The sequence below is a fragment of the Monodelphis domestica genome, chromosome 3, assembly GCF_027887165.1.
Source record: "Monodelphis domestica isolate mMonDom1 chromosome 3, mMonDom1.pri, whole genome shotgun sequence".
Lineage (NCBI taxonomy): Eukaryota > Metazoa > Chordata > Mammalia > Didelphimorphia > Didelphidae > Monodelphis > Monodelphis domestica.
Window position 1 is genome coordinate 11,702,271 of NC_077229.1, and position 22,795 is coordinate 11,725,065.

The window sequence follows — 22,795 nt, forward strand, 5'->3', positions numbered from 1 at the left end:
TGTTCTACTAGAAAATACTGAAGTGATTCCATGAGCCACATATTCCCATTTTATAGAGACTGGAATGGCTTTCCACACCATAATGACCTCCAGGGATGAACTGCCAGGCAGGATTGGTGATGACATTTTTAGGGGAAAAAAAGGAAAAAGTTTGCCTTCAGTACTCACCTAAAACCCATGATACCTAGATTACAGGTTAGCCTTGTCTCTTTACCTTCTTTATTTTCATGGGTGTCTTCATAGATGATGATTGACCATACATCTTTGTCACCTCCAACCTCAGTGTCCTGGGCAGCATTTATAGGCTGGGCCTTCTTGAAATGCTGCTATCTTAGGAGCTAAACCAGTTCTTGTTCTTGGAATGGCAATAAATTTTGCTGCCTGGCCACTTAAGATAAGGCAAAAGAGAGGTTGATCTCAAAAATCAGTGCAGTTCGTGTAGCCCCACACCATGGTAGCTCCGGTAGCCCCCTTCACCTCCTCTGACGCAGGATTACCATGAGGGAACAATAAAATTTTTAGTTTTTTTTAAGGTTTTAAAGTCATGAAAGGGTTCCCCCAAATAGATGATCAGGTGGGGATTTGAGATGACAGTGAATTTTTACATTTTCCATTTTGGTGGTCTAGCAGCTCAAGCCACTAGGCATGGGGAAATGTAAACCTTGGACCAGGAATGGTCATGAGTGCTTTCATAAGAGAAGCTGCAATGTGCACAGTAAAGTGGCTTCACTGTCTCCCCAGAAGTTGAACGTTAGTGCTAATAGCCAGCTGACCCTGTTATAGAATGTCCTTGTCTCTTGATCTTGGACACTGACAAGTCCTCCTTGGGAAAAAGTCCTTTTTCCTGGTGCCAGGGATGTCTTGTTTCCCTTCTTGAATGAAAGGGAGCCACTACATGGCTATGGGAAGCTAGGAATAACAGCTTTGTTCTGGAGTCTCTCAAAAGGACAGAAATCAAAACCAGAAGAGCAAAGGGGCTTTCCAAAGGGATGAAGCCTTAAAGGTAGGCAGTGTCTCGGGATACTAACACTATATATGAGGGCAAAACTGCACTCATCAGAACATAAGCTGGTCACATATGCCCCATACCACCTGCCATTCCAGTCAGAGAGAGGACCGAAGAAATCTCTGAATTCTCAGGGCTTCGCTGAAGGCACCACAGACTTATCCCAGAGGGCAATGTAAGGCATTGGCAGCGAGACTTGAGACCCAAGGCTGAAGAATGTGGAGCCTGGGAAGAAACAAGGCTGGATACAGCCAAGGCAGAAGGGGCAGGAAATGTAGCTTCAGGGCAAAATGCTTTAAACCTCTCTATATAAAGATTATCATTACCTGCACTCACCTGGGCTTCTGCCTAGGAAGGGAAGATATTACAAAGATGAATCCCTGCAAAACAGAAGCTTAAAAAGCAAACAAAATCCAGGAACCCCAATCCACTCTTGGCAAAAAGAATATGTCCAGAAAGATTGCCCATCTTTGGGAAAGCTTTTTCACATTGTTGACATTCATGTTTGGAGTGGAACATGGGTCTACATCCTTGTTCAAATGAGTAGAGAGGAGACTGGATGACATACTTGCAGCAAAATATACAGCTTTTATTAGGAAAAGGGAGAGGACAGGGGCACTGCTCTGAGTGGTTGACTCAACAGGAATGTCCATGGATATACAAATGAACTCAAAATATATCAGAAATTAACACAATGTACCCCTTCTATTCATTCACTACCTGTTTAAAATACGTCTTTGAATGTTATATTTTCTTTATCTTTTCTTATCCTCCTTAAGTTTCCCAGCATATTGATCTCATGGAGCATTTCTTAAGTTTGAAATTTTTAAGTTAAGCCAGAATTTAGACATGGCCAAGGCCTTTTAAACTGAAACATTTAGGACACAGAGTTAAGATTGTAGTTGCATGTTTCAAGACATTTCACATGGGAATGGCAATCTAACATCTTAATCCATTAATTAAAATTTTTTAAAGGACTAAAATGGGGAAGTTTTGGCTACATTAGGAAAAAAGTGAAAAGCCGGATAATTATGTATCTATAAAAAGTTGATGAAGGGGAGGGAAATTTCTCTACTCTTCAAAAGGAGAGATTTGTATCTCCCTTGAGAAGGATACCTAACTTTCACTAATTTTTTAAACGAAGTTTCCAATCTAACATTACTAATACTAATCAATATATGTCATAGAATATTGCATGATTTTGTCCGATACAATAAGGTTTCTTCTCTCCAGTGTAGATTATCTGATGGATTACAAGAGATCCTCTGTGTGAAAGCCTTTCCACATTGTTTACATTCATAAGGTTTCTTTCCAGAGTGGATTGTATGATGTGTACTGAGATGACTCCTCTGTGTGAAAGCCTTCCCACACTGTTACATTCATAAGATTTCTCTCCAGTGTGGATTCTCTGGTGTGCTGCAGGAGAGACTTTCAATTTAAAAGCCTTTCCACATTGTTTACACTCATAAGGTTTCTCTTCAGTGTGGATTCTCTGATGTACTGCAAGACCACCCCTGTGTGTGAAAGCATTTCCATTCTGTTTACATTCATAAGGTTTCTCTCCAGTGTGGATTCTCTTATGTTTACTGAGGTGACTCCTCCATGTGAAAGCCTTTTCACACTGTTTACTTTCATAAGGGTTCTTTCCAGAGTGGATTGTATGATGTGTACTGAGATGACTCCTCTTTGTGAAAGCCTTTCCACATTGTTTACATTCAAAAGGTTTCTATCAATTGTGGATTAGCTGAAGTGTAGCAAGTGAGCTGCTACATGTAAAAGCCTTTCTACACTTTACATAAATGATGTTTCTCTCCAGTGTGGATTCTCTGATGTGCTGCAAGAGAGACATTCCATTTGAAAGCCTTTTCACACTGTTTACATTAATAAGGTTTCTCTCCAGTGTGGCTTCTCTGACCTGCTGCAAGAGAGACTTTCCATTTGAAAGACCTTTCCCACTGTTTACTCATAAGGTTTCTCTCCAGTGTGGATTCTGATGTCTGCTGAGATAACTCCTCTGTCTGAAAGCCTTTCCACACTGTGTACATTCATAAGGTTTCCCTCCAGTATGAATTCTCTGATCCCATTTGAAAACCTTTCCTCATTGTTTACACTTATAGGATTTCTCTCCAGTGTAAATTCTCTGATGTGCTGCAAGAGACACTTTCCATTTGAAAGGCTTTCCACACTGTTGACATTTATAAGGTTTCTCTCCAGTGTGGATGCTCTGATGTAAAGCAAGATGACTCCTCTGTGTGAAATCCTTTCCACACTGTTTACATTTATAAGGTTTCTTTCCAGAGTGGATTATCTGATGTGTACTGAGATGACTCCTCCGTGTGAAAGCCTTTCCGCACTGTTTACATTCAGATGGTTTCTCTCCAGTATGGTTTCTCTGATGTGCTGCAAAAGAGACTTTCCATTTGAAAGCCTTTCCACACTGTTTACATTCATAAGGTTTCTCTCCAGTATGGATGCTCTGATGTGCTGCAAGAGAGATTTTCCATTTGAAAGCCTTTCCGCACTGTTTACATTCATAAGGTTGCTTTCCAGAGTGGATTCTCTGATGTCTACTGAGATAACTCCTCTGTATGAAAGCCTTTCCACACTGTTTACATTCATAAGGTTTCTCTCCAGTGTGGATTTGCTGATGTGCAACAAGATATTTACTACCCGTAAAAGCCTTTCCACACTGTTTACATTCATAAGGTTTCTCTCCAGTATGGATTCTCTGATGTGCTACAAGAGAGACTCTCCATTTGAAAGGTTTTCCACAATGTTTACATTTATAAGGTTTCTCTCCAGTGTGGATGCTCTGATGTGTAGCAAGATTTCCCCTCTGTGTGAAACCCTTTCCACACTGTTTACATTCATAAGGTTTCTTTCCAGAGTGGATTCTCTCATGGGTACTGAGATGACACCTCTGTGTGAAAGCCTTTCCACACTGTTTACATTCATAAGATTTATCTCCAGCATGGATTTTCTGATGTGCTGCAAGAGAGACTTTCCATTTGAAAGTCTTTCCACATTGTTTACACTCATAAGGTTTCTCTCCAGTGTGGATTCTCTGATGTGCAGCAAGACTGCCCCTCTGTGTGAAAGCCTTTCTGCACTGTTTACATTCATAAGGTTTCTCTCCACTGTGGCTTCTCTGATGAGCTGCAAGAGAGGCTGTCCATTTGAAAGCCTTTCCACACTGTTTACATTCATAAGGTTTCTCTCCAGTGTGGATTCTCTGATGTGCAGCAAGACTGCCCTTCCTTGTGAAAGCCTTTCTGCACTGTTTACATTCATAAGGTTTCTTTCCGGAATGGATTCTCTGATGTGTACTGAGATGACTCCTCCGTGTGAAAGCCTTTCCACACTGTTTACAATCGTAAGGTTTCTCTCCAGAGTGAATTCTCTGATGTGTACTGAGATGACTCTTCTGTGTGAATGCCTTTCCACATTGTTTACATTCATAAGGTTTCTCTCCAGAGTGGATTCTCTGATGTGTACTGAGATGATTCCTCTTTGTGAATGCCTTTCCACATTGTTTACATTCATAAGGTTTCTCTCCCGAATGAATTATTTGATATGCAGCAAGATCAGAGTTTTGACTAAAAGGTTTCCCTCCTTCATCCTTCACAGAAACTATCTCTACCCATTTACTTTTTGGATATCTAATGAAGTCTAAAGTGCAGCCAAAGCCTATTCCTCCTAGGTTACCTTGATACATGGGCTTTTCAGAAGGTTTCTCATTCCACTGAAAAAGTCGTACTTCGTCAGGAAAGCATTTGCTGTATTGAGTATCCTGACAACAGACATTTCCAGAGGTCAATGTCACATGTTGATTTAGGACTGAATATTGGTTGAATTTCTCTGAAGGGTCATCACATTCACATTCACTCTTTACATTTTTATTGATCTTGATATCAGAGTCACAGATTTCTCTCAAAATGAAGTCACAGGAACCCTCATTCATGCATCTTTTGGGGTCAGATCCTTCCACAAAAATCTGCTGTTTTGTAGAAAACCCCTTCACTTCAAAATTAGTCTCTGCCTCTGAAGAAAACAAATTAAGATATAAACACAGAAGAAAGGACACACAGAAACACATCAGAATAACATAAGTTCTTTCCTCTGATGGCAGAAAGTAAACTTATTTTTATTCTATTTCCCTAGGCAAAAAGGAGTTTTTAAACTTAAACAAGCAGTCTTTGGATACACCCTTTGGCTATATATGCAAGATGGATGATTATAAAAAAGATTTGACATATAATAACAATGAAATATCACAATGCACCTATGAGACAGGCAGGACAAAGATATTCATCAAAGTTCACAACTCTATCATGAGTAAAGAATGAAGGAATGATCTGAATAACTTCCTTGTAGCCAGACTATAACCCAAACCCTGTGCCTGAGTATGCTTTGTCCTCCATGTTGGACAATCTTTCTCCACTGCCCTTTCAATCTTTCCTAAAAAGTCATTCATCCATTATTGCTATAATTTTGTGAATATGCTCTGTTCTCATCATTTTGGATAAACTATCACATGGTCATTTTGGGTAAATTTTGTATGCTAAGTAGAAAATTAATTTCATTTTTTTTAACTCTACTAATTTTCAAAATGCAATACAAATAGAATGTTGTTCTTCTCTATATATATTATAAAAGGAAAATTTAACTGTTCCAACACACAAAAACATTATGCCATTCAATTTAGAATAATGTACAACTGGCTTCAAAAGAATGCATTCCCTTTGATACAGAAATACTACTACTAGGTTTGTATCCTAAAGAGTTAGTAAAAAAAGGTTGTACAAAAATACTCACATCCCAACTCTTTTTGGTGGCAAGAAATTGGAAAATGGGGGGAGGGGGGGTGTCTGTTGATGAGCAATGACTTAACACATTGTGATATATGATAGTGATGGAATACTCTTGTACAGTAAGGATTTATGAACTAGAGGATTTCTATATCAACCGGAAGAACCTCCATAAACTGATAAAAAGTGAAATGAGCAGATCCACGGAGCAGAACATGAACCTTTGTGGAACGATACAATGTAATGGACTCTACTACTAGTAGCAATGATTTGATAAAGAACAATCCTGAGGGACTTAATGAGAAAGAATGCTATCCACACTGAGGGAAAGAACTGAGAGAGTAAAAACACAAAATAAAAACATGACTTATCACATATATATATATATATATATATATATATATATATATATATATATATATATATATACATACATACGTGATAAGTCATATTTTTATTTTGTACATATATATGTACTGTGTGAAACCCCATTCCTCTTTTATGATTATAATAGTATCATTCTTTATGATTACTTAAATAATATAATCATGAGTCTTAATATTCAAATAATATAGTTTGCTTTATGAGAATTTTAAATATTAGCTAAAAACAAAATGAGGTTTAACATGGTATAAAATCTTGTTTACAGGCATTTTAACCGTAATACTATAACCCAAGTTTCCACTTAGGCCACCACATGCCTGTTTTCGTATAACAAGATAGTTAGATAGGGGTGGGGAAGTACTCTTTTTTTTTTTTATAAGAAGATACTCATAGAGGCACCGAACAGCTGACTCCTAGTATTTCATAATACTTGTCAACAGAAAAACAATTAGCCCCCAACCCCTTCATGCAGAGTCCCTAGAAAGCTCACCTCTAATAAGAGACAATATCGACCCATAGCGAATTTTTTTTATACTTTCTAACATAATCAGCACTTCCATCATTAAGAAATGTCCATGTCAAAGATTTGGCATCCATTCAATTTTAATTTTGATTGTATTTACTGTCACTGTGTCATCAGATTTCTTGGCATAAAAAAGGTGGTCTCCTATAGCTCGGGGTCTCTGGTTCTGATCTTGACTAGAGTCTACGTTTACTGTGAAACTTGCCCGCTCTCAATAAACCTATTATTTAGCTGAGAGTTGTGTACTGGTCTGATAAATTTTCACCACAGTACATGAGATGAGGGTGATTTTGGTTTTTAAAGATTGCTCTATTGCAAAAATGACAAATCTAAAAATAGGTTATCAAGTGATAACATTTATACATAATCCAGTGGAATAGTTTGTTGATTCTGGGAGAAGGGACGGAAGAGAGGTTGGAAAGAAAATGAATCATGGAAACATGGGAAAATATTTTAAAAATTAAGAAAAGGAAAAATGATCTCATGCCATTTAGTGCACACATACAAATTATTCATCTCATTTTATGATTACAATATATAATGTCTTATGATCTCCTTATACTTGAGTCCCTCTCATCCATCTCTCAGAAAATGAACAGCATGATTCAACATTGGTCTGCCAGTGAGTGACCAAGTCTAACACTCCCTTAACTCTAACAGATTAAAGTGCTTTGGGATAACAGCCCTGATACACCTGGTTTCACCTCACTCACCTGGACAGGAGCTCCTGGGGACTTCTTGCTCTAGCAGCCATGGTGCTTCCCCTTGCTGAAAACAAGAGGTCAAATATTCTCTAGGAACTGGAAGACCTGGGCATAAGAATGAAAAGATCTATATAAACGGAAAGGGTCATTATTTTCATGACCTTATTTTCAGGTCTATAGAATGGCGTCTGTTTGATTCACTCTTGGGATATTTGCACGAGGGTGAATATCATGGAAAACATTTGCAATCAGAAAATTCCATCCTTATCTCCTATAATAGAGGAATAGGTACATTCTGCAACCTCCATTACACAGAAATTAATGGTAGTTGGTAGTGAAGGGATGAGAGATCAGAACGTGGAGTCAGAAAAGCAAGTTTAATCCAGCCTCAGAGAGATGGTAAATGGGTGCTCTTGAGCATGTTATTTAACCACTGTTTCCCTCATTTGCCTCAATTGTGAATTGAGGTCAATGAGGGTATCAAACTCAAAGGGGTATTGTGAAATTAATGACAATTATGAACAACTTTATCAAGTAGAGGATATAGAACAGATATTCTGAAATACTGATTCCCTTTCTTTCTATTCCCATCATCTAGAATGAGATTAGAATGAAAGAGGAATTAGAAAAAACTCACTAGACTAGGTAGAATTAACTGTGAATTAATTTTATATTTTGTTCTTTTATTTCCATGTTGTTATGGAAATAACAGTACCCTTACCTTTACTATCTAAATGACTACTTGAATATGTGAAATGGGTTTTGTGACCTTTAGATTACTCTACTCTACTTAGTCTAACAAAAACAGGAATGTCTACACCGCTAAGTAAGGATTAAGTACTTAGGAGGATGGCTTATGACAGACAAGTGCTAGCAAAGGACAAATCTCAAATCAGAAACAACTGACAGAACACTGGGTTCTCCTAACTCAAGCTTAAGCTACCACTGGTACATGTGAGACACAGGAAAATGATGTAAAAACGGTCTATATATTTTACGTCATTTCCTTTCTCAGCCTTTTGTGGAGAGGTGGCTCTGGCTGGCAGCGTGCTGAGCGTCTTAGCGTCCTGGCATCTTGGTGTTGCGGCAGCTATTATCCAGTTTAGCAGTGAGTTTGCCTTGATACTATACTGGGAGAAGTTTCTGCTTTAGTCTGTTCTTTTCATCAGTAATGCTTGGACATCCCCTTTATTTATTAAATGATTTTTCTCCTTGAAAGGATATAGTCCATCTTCATGGGTGGGTAATTCATGGTTATAAACCCAGTCTCTATGCCTTTGAAGAATATCATATTCCAAAAAATTTTGATCATTTAATATAGAACTCCTCCACTCCCCAGAAACTGTATAGTTAACATTGGAGCTCCATGATATACAAATTGTTTCTAACTGGCTTAGTGATATACTATCTCCTTAGCATAAAAGTTCTTATATTGGGCTATAATATTCTTGGGAGTTGTGATATGGGGATTGACTGCAGGAGGTGATCTGTGGATTCTTTCCATTTCACTTTTGATCCATGATTGGAGAATACTGAGGCAGTTTTATTTGATAATTCCACAGAATATTACATCTAGGACATTGTGGGTGGAGGGGTAGTCTAATAAATCTTAAGATTTTCTTTCATGGATCTATTTTCCAGGTCATGTGTGTTTTTTTTTTAGTCAGATACTTCATATTTTCTTCTCATTTTAAATTCTTTTGATTTTCTTTTATTACATCTTGATGTCTCATGAAGTCATTAGTTTCTATACGCTCAATTATAGTTATAAAAGGAAGATAGATTTTCTTCCATAACCTTTTGATCCTCCTTTTTCATTTGGTCCATTTTACATTTCCAGGAACTCTTTTCTATATTGGATTTTTTTACCATTTTTTCCCAGGAAGTCAACACTACTCAAAGAACAAACAAACAAACAAAAAAAAACCCCAACCTCTTTATTAGATTTTTATGCTTCATTTGCTACTTAATCAATTTTGGTTTTTCAGCTCTTCTTTTTGTAATACTTGCATTTATTTACCACATTTTTCTTCAACTTCACTCATTTCATTTTTGAATTCCTTTTTAAACTCTTCAAGCACCTGAGATGAATTACAATTATTAATTGTTGTTTTCCATAGGGAGGCTTTTATATACCAATCCCCAGCTCAGTGCATGCTTTCCTCTTCTTTGCCTCCTCAGATATTTTCTATGGTTAGATTTGTCTTTTGGTATTAAATCCTGTACAACTGGCTTGGAATAAAGGCATTCCCTTTTTAATGGCAGATTCAGAGTCAACAGTGAAAATGACCCTTACCCACAGAGAGTAGATTCTGCACATTCTCCAGCATGACCTCCAGGTACAGTTCCTTCTGAGAATTGTCCAATAGGCACCACTCATCCTGAGTGAAGTCCACAGCTACATCCTTGAATGTTAATGAGCCCTAAGACAACAAAAGTCACAAGATTTAGGATTTAAGCTTCAGAATTCGTCTACTAAAACCCTTATTCACTGATTGGAGGAAACTAAAGTATACAAAGCTTTTATCCAAACTCCTAACCTTGAAGGGTGTCAGAGCCAGCACTGGAGAACAGTCATTCAGAACCCAAAAGAATAATCATAAAATCATTTTATGTCTAAAGTGAAAATCATGTTGTGAAGAGTAAAACCTGGAGAAGTGTCTTACTCTGATATGATTGTCCCTGTGGAATCAGGGAGATAGGAAGTGCTCTCTGGGTGAGATGGGAGATTTTACGGAGGAGAGATAGAGAGGGTGATCTGAAATTCCTCCTCATCATAAAATTCAGTATTGAGCTGATAAGAACATTTCTTACAAGAGTTTCTGAAAAGGCAGAATATACTGTGTATTCTAGGGGGAAAATGTTACCAATGAGCAATGAGGAGGAAATAAATAAAAATGAATTTTCTACCTAAGTTCCTAAAAGTCTGAACTAGTCTTATCAATATGAAAGCATAAAGAGGAGTCCATAGAGTTATATGGGATCAGACTAATTCTAGCTCAGTCTTATGCTAAATTCAGAATTAGGGCAACCACTGGGTATGATGTGCTATACCCAAAACATTTTTGTCTTTGCTTCATAATAATTTTGTTGGTGGAATATTGTCAGTTAATTTATATTTAGTTATACATGAAAAGGAGTAAGTTTGATGATGAAAAGAAGGGTGTTCATCTTTTAAAAATACTACAGCGATTAAATTATTCAAAAGGAAGATACTAACAGTATAACGACTGGAATTCTCAAGAGACAGAATTTCTTCATTTGAAACAACTAATTGACTGGTCTTTTAATGTGGCCATTTGACACTCTCCAAAATCTAAAACAATGGGTGAATGACTTGAATATAAAGAAGGAAACTAAGTGAATTAGGTGAATATAGAATAGTATACTTGTCAGATCTTTGGGAAAGGAAAGACTTTAAAACCAAGCAAGAGCTAGGAAAAAAAATCACAAAATATAAAATCAATAATTTTGATTACATCAAATTACAAAGATTTTGTACAAACAAAACAAATGGATCCAAAATTAGAAAGGAAGCAACACATTGCGAAACAATATTCATTACAAAAACCTATGACAAAGGTCTAATTACTCAAATTTATAAAGAGCTAAACCAATTGTACAAAAAAACCAAGCCATTCTCCAATTGATAAATGGGCAAGGGACATGAACAGGCAATTCTCAGTTAAAGAAACCAAAACTATTAATAAGCACATGAAAAAAATGTTCTAAATCTCTTATAATCAGAGAGATGCAAATCAAAACAACACTGAGGTATCACCTCACACCTAGCAGATGGCTAACATGACAGCAAAGGAAAGTAATGAATGTTGGAGGGGATATGGCAAAGTCGGGACATTAATTCATTGCTGGTGGAGTTGTGAATTGATCCAACCATTCTGGAAGGCAATTAGGAACTACGCCCAAAGGGCACTAAAAGACTGTCTGCCCTTTGATTCAGCCATAGCACTGCTGGGTTTGTACCCCAAAGAGATAATAAGGAAAAAGACATGTATAAAAATATTTATAGCTACGCTCTTTGTGGTGGCAAAAAATTGGAAAATGAGGGGATGCCTTTCAACTGGGGAATAGCTGAACAAATTGTGGTATATGTTGCTGATGGAATACTATTGCTCTCAAAGGAATAATAAAGTGGAGGAATTCGATGGGGACTGGAACAACCTCCAGGAATTGATGCAGAGTGAGAGGAGGAGAACCAGGAAAACATTGTACACAGAGACTGATACACTACGGTACAATGGAATGTAATGGACTTCTCCATTAATGGTAATGCAGTGATACTGAACAACCTGGAGGAATCTACGAGAAAAACCACGATCCACAATCAGAGGAAAATCTGTAGGAGTAAAAACACCAAAGAAAAAAAAACTGCTTGAATATATTGGTCAAAAGGATGTGGTTGAGGATGTAGAGTCTAAATGAACATCCTAGTGCAAACAACAACAACAACATGGAAATAGGTTCTAATCAAGGACACAAGTAATACCCAATGAAATTGTGAATTGGCTGAGGGAAGGGTGGGTGGATTGGAGGGAGGGAAACAATGTGATGATTGTAACCTAACTTAACTAAACTAATTCAAAAAGAAAAAAAAAAACCCCAGCTTACCAGGCAGCAGTAAGGTGGGTCAGGGCTCTACTCAACTGTTCTCAGGTGAAGGTGAGGGAGGCCAAAATGACCAGCCTTGAAAATACAGGAAAACCTTAACAAGCTGGCTAGCCTTGGAAGTTAGGAAGACCCAATAAACATGCAGCTTAAGTAGGTACCAGATAAAGGCCAGGAAGACCCCAATAACATAAAATTGTCAAGGTCCCAAGAATAGTATGTAACCGATAAGGGTTGAGGGGAGCCAAACATGCCGGCAACGTTCCAAGAATTGTATGTAGCAGATAAGGGGCTGGAAGAGGGGGCCATACATGCTGGAGAGTACTTAAGGCCCAGCCTCTCAGAAACAACTTGGAACTCTGATGGCAGAAGTTCCCACTGATGCATATCAGTTCAATAAACGGCCTTTCCCTGCCTGTTTGCATTGTCCGTGGTCTTCCATGGTGGTGGGTGAATTCCCGGACCTTAACAAAGGGAAAAGGGGATTGGAATTCCCCTGTTCACACACAACTTCTGGGGAATCAGCAGTGGTCAGGAGGCAACAGCAGCACAGTTTATCCATAGAAGGGAGGGACTTGCAAAGGACTTTATAGTATTAGACCAAAGGCTGTAGCTATGAGGCTAATGTGCCCTTTTGTCTATTTCTAACTGCTCGACAACCTTAGGAGGAAGAGTTCTGAACTCCAGAGTTACCTTCTATCAAACTGACTTAAGGATAGCTTTAGAGAGTAAAAAGTGAAGAAAGTGAAAGTCCTGATCCAACTTTGTGGTCAGTGAAATTGTAATATTTAAAATTAAATCATGAATAGCTTTATTATATCAAGATAGGAAGTATTTTCTACTTCCCTGTTATATTGCTTTCATTAGCTATATTTATATTACATTGAATGATTAAGAGCTACTAACAGATTTGTTTGATTTAAGAAGTTAATTATTTTTATAAACGATGACCACGACAACTCTAAAATTTTTATAGTCAAACCAATTCTAAATCTTACACTGGCAAGAGAGATGCTGTGTATGAAAGCCGTTTCACATTATTTGTGTTCACAAAGGTCTCTCTCCAGGATGTACTGGGTGATGTTTAGCAAGAAGTCTTCTCTGTCTAAAAGCCTTTCTAGGGGGTAGCTTAGTCACTCAGTGAATTGAAAGCCAGGCCTAAAGATGGGAGGTCCTTGGTTCAAATCCGGCCTCAGACACTCCCCAGCTGTGTGACCCTAAGCAAGTCACTTAACCCCCATTGCCTAGCCCTTACCACTTTTTTGCCTTGTACTCAATACACAGTATTGATTCCAAGACGGAAGGTGAGGATTTAAAAACAAAAAACAAAAGATTTAATGAGCAATGACTTTAAGGCTTGTATGGGGGTGGGAAAGTGGAAGTCGGAGTCCCTGGTATATATATATATGTCCTACAAGGTCAGTCACACAGACAGCTCTCAAGCTAAATCTGAGTTTCTCCTTCCTAAACCCAAGTATTCCCTCACTCCTATTCTTAATACTATCGGGATAAGGAATAGTCAAAACAGGTGAAAAAGGCAAAGGGAGAGAGCCAGGCTCCAGAGGAGGGAGTCCATGAACTTCCTGGGTCAGAAGAGTCTTGAAACTCTGCTGAGATGTTTTCTTGAAGGAACTACTTAGTAGCAGTGGTCTCAGGGCAAGACTCAGCTGAAACCTCTATTTGGCTCTTGACAAGATCCCCAGCAAGGAAATGCTTCTGACCTCTTTGGTATCTCTATTCAAAAGCCCAGAATTCTCCATGGAGCTTTGCCAAGTCTCTTCTTCTCTCCCAGCATCCTCTGCTCCTTAAAGGTCTTTGCTGTTAGTAAGGTCAGGCCCACCTTTATATAACTCAACTAATCACCAACCCACACTACCAGGAACCAACCCCCCAAGGACCAACTCATGCCCAGCAGCCAACTTTCCCTGAACTGCCAGCCTTAACTGCCCAACTGTAAAAATGGACTTGAATCCAGAACTTCAATCCCCTGAAGACCTTGCCCCACTTCCTCAGAATGGCCTCTAATCTCACTGAAACCTCAAATGGGCCAAGAACAAGATGGGGTATTTAACCTGATTGCAAAGGCTTTTGTTTCTCTTTGTTTTCTTCCCTGTTTCCGCTTGCAAGCAGACGCGGCTTTTTTTTATGATGTAGGTGAGATTGTCTAGGCCTCTCTCTGGCCTAGACACAAGTTTTTCTTACTTGTATATTCTTAAGTTCTTAATCTTTAATAAACCTCATAAAAATATAATACTCCTTGCAGAGAGAAACTGATTTCTATCTTGCCTCAGTCACCCCAAAATTTTAATCTTTACACAACCCACTGTCAGTAACTGACTCTCCAGTCATCAACTGACAGCCTGCAACTCACCCCCATTCAGCAGAATGCTATGACTGAGAAAGCTTTCTGCTCCCTTGCCTCTTAAAGACAAAGGGAGAGATGAAGAAAACTCGTTTAACACTATCCTGACAACAGTCATTTCCTGAAGTCAATTTTATATACTGATTTAGGACTCAATATGGGTTTAATTACTCTGCAGCTTCATGAAATTCACAGCTACTCTTTAGTTTTTTTTATTTACCTGGATATCAGAATCACAGATTTCTCTCAAAATGAAGTCATGGGGAACCTCATTCATGTATCTTTGAGGTCCAGATCCTTCCACAAAAAGCCTCAGCTTTGTAGACATCTCCTTCACTTCAAAATTAGTCTCTGCCTCTGAAGAAAACAAATTATGATATGAACATTTAAAGGAAACACACACACATAGAGCAATATAACTTCTTTCCTCTGATGGCAGAAAGTAAAATGATTTTTATTCTATTTTCCCAGGCAAAAAAAGTTTTTAAACTTAAAACAAACAGAGTCAGTCTTTGGATACACCATTTGGTCTTATCTACAAGATGGATGATTTAAGAAATATTTTCACATATAATAACAGTGAAACTTCACAACAGATCTGTGACACAGGCAAGTCCAAGATACTCATCATACTTCACAACTCATGTTCTGAGTTTGACTACAACTCAAACCCTGTGCCTGAGCATGCTCTGTCCTCCAGATTGGACACTCTTTCTCCACTACCCTTTCTCTCTTCCCTAAAAACCACTCATCTATTATTGCTATCATTTTGTGGATCTCGGGTAACCTTCCTGATATTCTGCTCACATCATTTTGGATGGACTTTCATATGTTCATTTTTGGTAAATTTTGTATGCTAAGCAGAAAAACGACTTCTCTCTTTTTAAACTCTCATGCAGTAATTTTCAGAATGGAACAAATTTCCTCCTTTTCTCTATACATGCAAAGATATTATGCCATTCAATTTTGAATTAAGCCCAACAGGTTTAAAATAATGCATGCCCTTTGATCCAACAATACCCCTATTAGGTCTGTATCCCAAAAGGATAAGAAAAAAAATGGCCGTACAAAAATACTCATATCCCCACTTTTTGTGGGGTATGAAATTGGAAAATGAGGGGATATCCCTTGATTGGGACATGACTGAACTGTGGTAGATGATGGTGATATAATACTACTGTGCTGTAAGGAATGATGAATTGAAGGATTTCTATATGAACTAACTGGAAGAACCTCCATGAACTGATGCAGAGTGAAATGAGCAGAACTAAGAGAACATTGAACACAGAAAGTGAAATTTTGTGGAATGATCCAATTCAGTGAACTTTGCTACAAGTAGTAATGTTATGACAAGGACAATTCTGAGGGACTCATGAGAAAGAATGCTATCCACACTGAGGTAAAGAACTGTGGGAATAGAAACACAGAAGAACAGTATATAATTCATCTCTTGTATATATGGGTACTATTCTAACAGTATTATCCTTCATGATTATTTTAATAACATTAATCTTAAGATAAAAGTAAAAAATATAGTTTGTTTTATAAGAATTATAAGCCATTAGCTAAAAAAATAAAACTTAAGTTGGTGTCAAATCTTGTTCACAGGAATTTTGACCTTAAGCCTACACCCCAAGTTTACACAAGAAACTTCGCAGACTTTATTAAATGTACACACTACATTTTTCAGTTAAAGAATAATAAGGAAATCATGAGAAGTTTTTTGAACAATTATATCAAATAATTCATCCTTATGGCAGGATGAATTCTAACTAAAAGGAAATCAAATCAAATTTGTGGGATGAAATATATTCTCTGCATGTGAATTCTGGAAAACTTTCTGTTTTAAGCACCTGATTGGTAAGATGTGCCATTTCAGGGAAGAGCTTTTGGGACAGTCACTTCTAAAGGGGGAAATTATGGTTGAGACTGAAAAAAATCTAAGTGATCGCCAAGGGAAATCCCAAGTCAGCTGCCAAATTTTATGGTGATTAAATTACAACAGGAGAAGGAAAATATTAGAGGGAGAGAGGGAAAGAGGGAGAGAGGGAGAGAGAGACAGAGACAGAGAGAGAGAGAGACAGAGAAAGAGAGAGAGAGAGAGAGAGAGAGATAGAGAGAGAGAGAGAGAGAGAGAGAGAGAGAGAGAGAGAGAGAGAGAGAGAGAGAGAGAGAGAGAGAGAGAGAGAGAGGAAAGGAGTTTAACTCAAACCTGCTCTGGCTCAGGCTGAGCCAAAGCGGGAGTTTTAAGGCCCTGGAGAGTCAAGGCAGAGAAAGGGGTCAGTCTTTATCACTCATGTGACAACTCTGAATGAAAGCTGTCTGTGGGATCGAACTGAACTCTAGCCCTCTCCACGGGAAGTCACAAGAACCCCAGAGGCTGTTCTCTACCTCACTTCCTGCATCTCACATGTGCCAATGTTAGCTTAGCTTGACTTTGCACATGTCTGTTGAAGGCCATCTCCTCAGATAATTAAATCTTGAGTTTGATGCAGACCTTTCAAAATCTTGTTAAATTGAGTAGGGTGGAGAATGTGGGTTTCCAAGACCTGATTCTGTTATTCAAAGTATCTCCATTGTTATTGATCAGGAAATAACTAAATCAGATCTTCTAAAGAATGGTCTGATTAGGGTGGAGTAGTTTTGAAATTCACATACTAACATTATTTTCAGTCTTGAGTTCAGTTATAATTGTCTGATGGGTTCTTAATCATGAAGCTGGTAATAAACCATTCCAGAGAAAAGACACAAGTTACTCAAGAATATGATCTGGAACAGTTATAGGTGGAGCCTTTGTCTGGCAGAACTCAAGGGGGGTGATTCTAAGCACACCTGTGGGTAAAATCCCTTTGTGACTCATTTGAGAAGTTGTACTAATCTGCCCAGAGATCTGCTTTGTAAAAAGATTTTAGCAAGAACATCTAAAGAATCTCTACTACAAGCAACAGGGAACCATTGAAGCAAATATACTAAAGAGGAGACCTTTTCCCAATTGTCTGAGATGGTTTTTGAGCCTCAAAGAACTACCTGGGACATCTGAAATCTGATATAGTTTTTCGACACGGAGGATTGACAACTATGTTGCAAAAAAGCCTGATACTACTTAATGTTGTCAACTGCTACTGGATAACCTTTGCTTTCTGGATTACTCTCTCTGTACACACATTTCTTCTGTTTACAAGCTGAGAGGATGAATTGAAGATTGAAGGCCATCATAGTAATACCTTAGGACAAACCCACAACAAATGGTCTGCTAGTTTATCTTCATTTCTCTAAGAAAAAGAAACTTGAGTGATGAAACTTTCTGGTTTTCCTTGGTCTGATGATTTTTTTGAACAACACTTGTGCTCTTTCATTTGACTCTTTGGGAATTTTCTCCTGTTTTTATCTTGCTGACAACTAACTCTCCCTTGAGTGACCTGAACAATCAGAACCTTCAAAAACTACCTCATTAAGAAATGAGATTTTTGCCCAGTCTGCAATATGATGTTCTTCTTTCTGCTTTGGTGGCATAAAGACACACTTAAAGAAACCTCAGGGGGCAGCCAAGTGGCTCAGTGGATGGAGAGTCAGTTCTAGAGATGGGAGTTCCTGGGTTAAAATCTAGTCTGAAACATTTCCAAGCCATGTGACCCTGGGCAAGTCACTTCACCCTCACTGTCTGACCCTTACTGCTCTTCTGCCTTGAAACTGATACAGAGTATGTGTACTCCAATCAGGTTCTTCACTGGAAAAAGGATATAACTCATGTTTTCTCTTTCACCGTCCTGACCATGGTGAAGGATGGTGTTCTAATAACTCTAGACATTTTCAGAAGACATCTTTGCTCTCACACATGCCCTCCCAGAGAAATGGAACTCACACCATCTAAGGATGTAAGCAGAAGGGTGCTGAGACATGAACTTCTGCAGCCTACTCAGGGCTACCAACAGCCACAGCATCCCTGCTCAACACAGCCTACTGGCTGCTGGTGTCTCACAGCAGCTGCTGCCCATTGAAGGGAGCCCAACATCCTCCACACTGCCTGTGCCCTGGAAGAGAGCTCACTGGGGTTCAATTCACTTACATAAAGCTGATCATCAGGTGTATTTCTCTGATATTTGTAATCCGACACTGTAAACTGATACCTCCAAACTGTGAGCCATGGCAGCTTCCTCATTCTCAGGGAGCCTCTTGTGCTCTGAAATGGTGTCACTGTCCTGGCAGGTTTCTGTCCTTCCTAACCAGTTCCTGAAATGGCTGCCTTAAGTCAGTGAAACCTCCAAAAAGCTCCAGTTCTAGGGATTCTGGTAACTAGAGATGTCACACTCCAGGGTACATGAATCAATGGCAGCGCCTGGGCCTGTCTGGCTGGAACCTGGGCTGCTCATTGAGGCAGGAGCTACTGAGGCTGGAAACCCCCAAAACACGGGGATGTGGGGGCAGCCAGGGTGAACCCTTGATCTCAAGCAGTGATGGCGCCCCTGGAGGCCTGGCAAAGACACAGTTCTTAGTTCTGCTGGATTCCAGTGTGGGGGAGCTTGGCCATGCCTGGGGATGGGGGCCTCGGGGTCCTGGGAGCTATTCCCTCTGGCTCTGGGGTCTCTGCTTGGGTCACACTGTGATCCTTCAGCTAGTGGGGAAACCAAGGTGGGGAGACTTCCTCATTGGACACCTGTGGGAAATTAGAGAGGGGGAGAGCTCAGAGAAGCTCCCAGGCCCTTCTGATGGCCTCAGGGAGACTCTCCCCAACAGAGAACAGGGAGCCTCAGGCTTGGGACGGGCCTTGGACAGGTCAGGAAGGAGCTTCCTCACTTTCTCTGCTGCCATCTTTGGCTTCATTCCATTCAGAAACTGCATTAATGGATTGTGGGAGATAAATGGAGGGAGGAGAGGGGTAGATGGGCATCAGGTGGGGGTGGGAGAGCCTGTTGGAATTTCTTCTGTGCCCAAGATCAGGCTCCTTCCATGGCAAGTGGGCACAGGAATCTCCACCCTCGCTGCCCCGAAAGGCTCGAGTTTCTTCTCTGCCTGCTTCTCCCATCGGGGCTGCGGACTCATTCTCTCCTCTAGGGGAAATGACTGACTGACGGATCACTGGATCTCTGCTCTCCGCGGCCGGGGAGGTGGCGCGAGGATCCCCCAGGGGGACACATAAGGACACACACACTCACCGACTCTCCTCTCCCCCAGCACACACTTTTACAGCCCCGCACACCACCTCTGCCAGTCCCGGCTTGTTGCACATGCGCACATGCTTTCGGCCACACTCCCAGGCTCACTCACCCGGAAAGGGTGCGCCCGGGTCTTCTCCTTCCCCGGGAGTTACGGAGCAGAAACTCTCAGCCGACAGAGCACGGAGCCCCGGGGAGCCCCAGCCTCCCACCCCACCGCCAGCACCACTGACTCCCTCCCCTCCTCCTCTCACCTAGTAAATATCCTAGAAGTACAGCAGCAAGTATTCCAGGTTATGAAACTGCCCACATGAGTTCCCAGCATGCCCGGACGCTGCCACGCTAGGGAGGAGTCGAAACTAGGGAGAAGTCAGGGAACAGGCATTGTGGGAAATGGAGTCCTCCGGGGGGGGGGGGAGGCCCAAGACGTGCCTGATGTCATGAAAGTCATTCTGGGAAATGGAATCCTCCTATCTAGGCCACTCCAAGTAGAGGCTCGGTGGGGGAAAAGTCATACGGGAATTGTTCCCCAACCTGGGGGTTTGCAGCCTTCTCCCCCACCCCCATTTCCCCTTCCCGCCCACCTCTTCTGCTTCTTTAGACTGGAAGCTGCCTCAGGCCACAGCCTAGCACACAACAGGTGCCTCATAAGTGTCTATTCAATGACTGATCAGTCAATGGATCTCTGCTCCCCAAGGGGCTGTGGGGGTGGCTCTTGGATCCCTGGTTCTGACAGAGAAGGAAACTGAGGCAGAGCGCAGCAGCTGACAGTCCAGGCCTAGTCCCCCCTCCCAGGTTCCCCTCCTCAAAGGATCTAATGCTCCTTCTGCTTTGGGGGGACCCATCAGACTCCCCAAAAGAGAGTCCAACCCTCTCCCTGAGTGTAGGTGACTCTGGTGCTGCCTTCCTGGGCCTGGAACCCCCACAATCTGGGTTCCAACGTGGCCTCAGACACTGCCCACTGTGGGGGAGCCTAACCAAAGCCCTCCCCAGCCTTTGCCTCAATTTTCCCCACTGTGGAATCTAGAGAATAAGAGGCTGATCTGGGCCGATGGGGAAACTGGTGCAGAGAAGATCTAGGGGGAAACAAAGCTGCTACCTTTGGGTCTCCTGGGCAACTAGGCCAACTGAGGAGAGTCTCCCTCAGCACCTCCCCCAGCCCACAAGGCCCAAAGATCCTCAGAGGCCTGGGGGAGGCTCAGGAACCCCCTCCTGCCCTTTGGGAGGCCACAGAAGGCAGCAGCAGCCCCTGAGCCCAGGCTCTGAGCTCTGATGGATTGAGGACAGTCTGGGGGTGTCTGTGTGTCTGTCTGCAGAGCTGCTGGGCTCAGGCTGTTCAGACCTGGCTGCTGCTTCCCTACCCCTTTGGGGTTTTCTGGACAGAGGCTGGGAGGCTTGGCCCTCTCCTGCAAGCCATTGGACAGGGGAGGAAACTGAGGCAAGCAGACTAAAGTGACATATCCAGGGTCCCACAGGGGGAGATCTCAGGCCTCCCTGACTCCAGGCACTGAGGGGCTAAAGGCCCTGGAAGGGCTTCTTTCCCTGGACAATTCTTCCTTTGCTGGCCTCAGGCCCGGGGATGATGCTCTGAATTCCTCTCTGCTGTCTCTGGGGTTCAGGAGGAGAGAATACAACAGGCCTGGGCTGGGCATGGCCTGCCCTCCCCTGGGATGGGGGTGTCAGGAGCCACCCAGGGCTTTCCCTGGACTCTAGACTCTTCTTCCAGGTTTTGGGCCTGTCCAGGCTGAGCTGGGAGGCAGCCATAAAGGGAGGCCCAGAGGAGGAGTCCTCAAGGCAGGTGACTGGGCCTGCCCTCAGGGGAGGCCACACTGGGGGCCCAGCACACTCTTACAGGTCTTCTGAGGCCTGCCTGCCCCCCAGGAGCCCAAGAGGAGCTCTTTCCTGCAGGCATCCCCAGGTTCAGCCCCCAGAAGTCTGGCTCCTGCCCTTTCCCAACAGGGGCTTCCTGGCCTCCATCTCCCTGTTCCTCCCCAGCACAAGCCCTGCCTTCTCCCAGCTCTCCCCTGCCATGTTCCCCTTCTTGTTTAAGCCTCCCCTTTTGTGTCAGTCAGGGCTGAGTCTGGGCTCCAGAAGACCCAGAAGGGCTCCCAAGTGTCCCAGGACACATTTGCACCCAGAACCTCTGCTCTCCAGGCCAGACTCTATCCTTGGGGCCATCTGGATGCCCCTGGACTCAGCTTCTTCCCCGAGCTTTTCCCCCACATCCCTCCTGGTGCTTCCAGACGTTCCCTGCCCTGCTAGCCCCCCCATGTTGGGTTCCTGGCCCCCCTGCAGGCTGGGCCCCCAAACTTACCTCTCCTCCAGCCAGAAATGCCTCCCCTGGGCCTGCCTCCATGTTGGCCTCCCTGTCCCTCTATTCCTTGTCAGAGCCCATCCTGGCCACCGAGACTTTGTCTTCCTGGGGGCAGTGGGGGGCAGGGAGGCCCTTTGGGGGCACAACTTCCTGGGCTGAGATGGCCTTAGGGCATGGACTGCCCCCCATGCTCCAGGGACTGGAGCAGAGAAGGATGGGGTCTGGGGCCTTGGTGGCTCCATGGGAGGAGAGCACCCACCCTGACCCCCCTTTTCTCATAGATGACTCCCCCTGGACCCCAGCCTTGGCTGGGTTGCTAACAGCAGCCCTGCCAGACAAGGCCGTCCCACCTCCTCTTCCATTCTGTCTCTGGCTTGCTGGTGGTGACATGGGCACTGTACCTCCAGAAACCCAGGCAAACTGTTAGCAGGGAAACTCCCTCGCTGCCTTCCATCCTCATGACTGAGCCTAAAAACACCCAGTGACCCCTCTAGGGTCCTGAGATGACTATCTTCCTTTGATCGTCCACCACATTTAAGATGGACAGAAAGAGGCACCTCCAGGCCACACCTCGATCCCATGTCCCCAGGCAGATGATCACCCCACCTCGCCAAATGCCTGGGTGACTAACACTTGTAAAAAGTATAAAATCCCCAGAACTGATGTCGGCTGGGGGACAGCCTCTCCAATCATGCTGTCCTCCCAGGAACGGCTCCCCATCTTGCTGTCCCACGTTGCTCTCCTCCTGGCCACTCTCAACATTACTTTCTAAATTAATACATTTCTCTTTTTGTTTTTAAGCTAAGTTTTGGAGTTCTGAATTCTTGCAAAAGGTAGCCTTCCCGAACCCCAGGGGTACACATCTGCACCCCCATAACAATGATTTCCTGAGAACGTTCATGAACTGGACCGTGT

The 22,795-nt window shown here is 42.1% G+C and overlaps 1 protein-coding gene across 3 annotated transcripts; it reads right to left on the reverse strand.

Annotated features, from left to right (window-relative positions):
* Nucleotides 1-1,574: 1,574 nt before the first annotated feature.
* On the reverse strand, nucleotides 1,575-19,959 carry LOC100023561 (zinc finger protein 345-like). 3 transcript variants are annotated; one of them, XM_007490741.3, is made up of 5 exons: nucleotides 19,821-19,959; nucleotides 14,634-14,770; nucleotides 9,722-9,848; nucleotides 7,435-7,530; nucleotides 1,575-5,047 (listed from the first exon to the last, which is right to left on the reverse strand). In XM_007490741.3, the coding sequence occupies exons 2-5, from the start codon at nucleotides 14,739-14,741 to the stop codon at nucleotides 3,105-3,107; spliced, it is 2,274 nt and encodes a 757-aa protein (XP_007490803.1). In that variant the 5' UTR covers nucleotides 14,742-14,770; nucleotides 19,821-19,959; the 3' UTR covers nucleotides 1,575-3,104. The 3 variants fall into 3 exon arrangements, with proteins under 3 accessions (XP_007490803.1, XP_007490804.1, XP_056677279.1); XM_007490742.3 differs by lacking the exon at nucleotides 19,821-19,959 and adding an exon at nucleotides 19,567-19,747; XM_056821301.1 differs by lacking the exon at nucleotides 14,634-14,770 and having other exon boundaries at nucleotides 19,821-19,926.
* Nucleotides 19,960-22,795: the final 2,836 nt, after the last annotated feature.

Excerpts from the sequence above, each read along its gene's own strand:
- LOC100023561 (XM_007490741.3), bottom strand. The coding sequence starts at position 14,741 with ATGTCTACAAAGCTGAGGCTTTTTGTGGAAGGATCTGGACCTCAAAGA. Across the intron at positions 9,849-14,633 it reads TCTGTGATTCTGATATCCAG|GGCTCATTAACATTCAAGGA; the intron begins GTAAATAAAAAA and ends TTGTTGTCTTAG. Across the intron at positions 5,048-7,434 it reads CCCCAGGAGCTCCTGTCCAG|AGGCAGAGACTAATTTTGAA; the intron begins GTGAGTGAGGTG and ends TGTTTTCTTCAG.